The sequence below is a fragment of the Ceratosolen solmsi genome, unplaced genomic scaffold (assembly GCF_000503995.2).
Source record: "Ceratosolen solmsi marchali unplaced genomic scaffold, CerSol_1.0 scaffold7, whole genome shotgun sequence".
Lineage (NCBI taxonomy): Eukaryota > Metazoa > Arthropoda > Insecta > Hymenoptera > Agaonidae > Ceratosolen > Ceratosolen solmsi.
In genome coordinates, this window is record NW_011948413.1 from 11,394,131 (window position 1) to 11,396,568 (window position 2,438).

Below are 2,438 nucleotides of genomic sequence, written 5' to 3' on the forward strand. Positions count from 1 at the left end.
GTCGACGAGAAGTCCTGGCAGCTGGAGGCACTACAGATTCACAACGAGTACAGGAAGCGACACAGGGTGCCCGAGCTCAGGCTCAGCGCCGATCTCAATGCTGCGGCCAAGGTATCAATTATCGATCAATCCCCGCCTCGTTCGTTCCCTTCCTATCCGGCATTTTCCCGGCGCAGGTATCTGAATGACCGAGTCGCGCGACTGATAAACCAGCTGCACCAAAGGATGATTAGATTCTGTTTTGATTGAGCGTGCTGCCGCCCATTTGTGACAAAGTATTTTTAACGAATATGTATAGTAAAAGAAAATCAATAGTTCGCAATTAGCGATATAATGCACGAGAGGAGCCTTATGCTACGCAAATATATACACGGGAAAAATAATTTATATTTTAAACGAATCTCGCGGTAGTTTTGTAAAGATTTTCATCACCTCTCGCTTCGTTAAACTGAAAAGACTTTGTATTTCACGATGCTAAATAATAAATATTGTTAGTGTAGCGTTCATTAAGAGAATCCATTTCATATAAAACAATTCGGGGACAGCTTTATTTGAAAAGGAATGCTATTTTAATTTAAGTTATTTCATACATTTTTTTTTGCGTAATTTTATGGCACGTGTATTGAATAATGATGTGAAAGTAACGATTACTTTCATCAACGAAGCTGAAAACTTGTATAGGTCCCGGAATATGTACAATGCCATATCCTCGTTGTACTTTTAAAATAAGCAAGGAAACGCGTAATAAATTAAACTGCGTATCAATTATATTGGCCACTATGAGGATTTTAATCGAGCAAATATTTATCTACAGTCTTGGGCGTGCACATTGCTGAATACAAATAAACTTGTACCGCAATCCACGTCACCTTATGGAGAAAACATATACTCGATGCAGTGCTCGGATCCCAAGCTACTCGTCTCACCTCGAGAAGTCATCTCCAAATGGTATTCGGAAAGGAAGGACCATAAATTTGGAATCGAGCCTAAAGTTCTCAATACCTGTATGTAAATTTTTAAGTCCTGAAATTCTTAATGATAATTTTTAAATGCTCAAAACTCCTATTATCAATGCAATAAATATACTAATGACGTATTTCTTATACGACGTAACTTATTTTTTCATACAGTTATTCATTGTTAAAAATTATATTTTTAATGTAACGTCTCGTCTTGCAATAAATACTTCACTTAAGCTTAAACTTTACAGCGATAATCCATAATTATTATAAACACTTTCTTTATTGTAATCATTATTATTTAATTTTGAAGAATCAATAAACCATGTGAATTATAATAAAAAAAAATGAATGTAAAAATTTTTGTAAGATGACTTATCACTTTAGACAACGATAGGTAACAGTGATAAATGTACTATATTTTTAATGTCATTAGCAGTTAAAAAAAGTTAATTAAATAGTAATAATTCAATTTGTAAAATTGATTTACTATTTAGACGTTATCAAAATATTTAATAAAATTAACAAAACATATAACAAACAACTATAATACGAAAGAATCGCATTTTTTTTAATAATTAAAATCATTAAAAAAAAAAAAAAAAAAAAAAAAAAAAAATCTCTATAAAATTAAAAATTAACAATTAGCCATAAATCTACTGTATAAAGATACTTAAGAATTCTATTCAGTTTTAGTTTATAGTTAAGATCTCACTTTCTCTCTCTCTCTCTCTCTCTCTCTCTCTCTCTCGTTAATGATTTCATATGAATTTCCAGCCTCTCTCGGGTTTATCTAACAATGAAAAGTTGCCTACAGAGCCTACAATTAAAATTATAAACAAAAATCTATAGAACAATTTTTAAAAAGTACAAAGATTTTAAGAATTCACATAAGCACAACCCAATCCTTTATATTATAAATACTCTATTATAAATGTGATTATAATGCCGTGTATAGTATATATTATATACATATATTATATGCTTGTTTTCTCTGTCAGGTCACTTCACGCAAATCGTTTGGAAAAGTACGAGCGATATGGGAATCGGAATGGCGAAGCGAGACGGCACTTGTGTTGTCGTCGCCTGTTACCGTCCGCGTGGCAACATCGTCGGCCAGTTCACAGAAAATGTCCCAAAGCCGATGAAGAATCCATGAATTTTCACAACGACTGATCACATAGGCCACTAACAGCTCCGTTTATCCTTGGCGATCTGCTCGTTTGGCTGCCGGTAATGCAGATTTCGCGTTCAAGTAGTTACAGTCAGTTGGTTAGATATATATATATTTTTTGCGACATTCATTGCCTGAAAATATGCATAAATTTCACGGGTATCGATAGACCGATTGAACGCATATTTGCTTCAGTCGTTGGAAAAGTTGATTGGATGATTATTAGACCAGATTTATTCGAATACTTTTGTTTTTGTTCGTACACGTTATTTACAATTTCATTTCCTATTTTGACGAAATATGGT

General features: G+C 33.3%; 1 protein-coding gene across 1 annotated transcript in view; it reads left to right on the forward strand.

Annotated features, from left to right (window-relative positions):
• LOC105367466 (uncharacterized) overlaps nucleotides 1–2,438 on the forward strand; it is a 46,770-nt gene extending 44,332 nt beyond the window's left edge. Inside the window, exons 8-10 of the mRNA XM_011506185.1 lie at nucleotides 1–111; nucleotides 815–1,004; nucleotides 1,961–2,438. The exon at nucleotides 1–111 is cut by the window's left edge and continues 265 nt beyond it. Of these exons, the coding sequence (XP_011504487.1) occupies nucleotides 1–111; nucleotides 815–1,004; nucleotides 1,961–2,118 (459 nt within the window). The 3' untranslated portion in view covers nucleotides 2,119–2,438. The remainder of the gene's footprint in view (nucleotides 112–814; nucleotides 1,005–1,960) is intronic.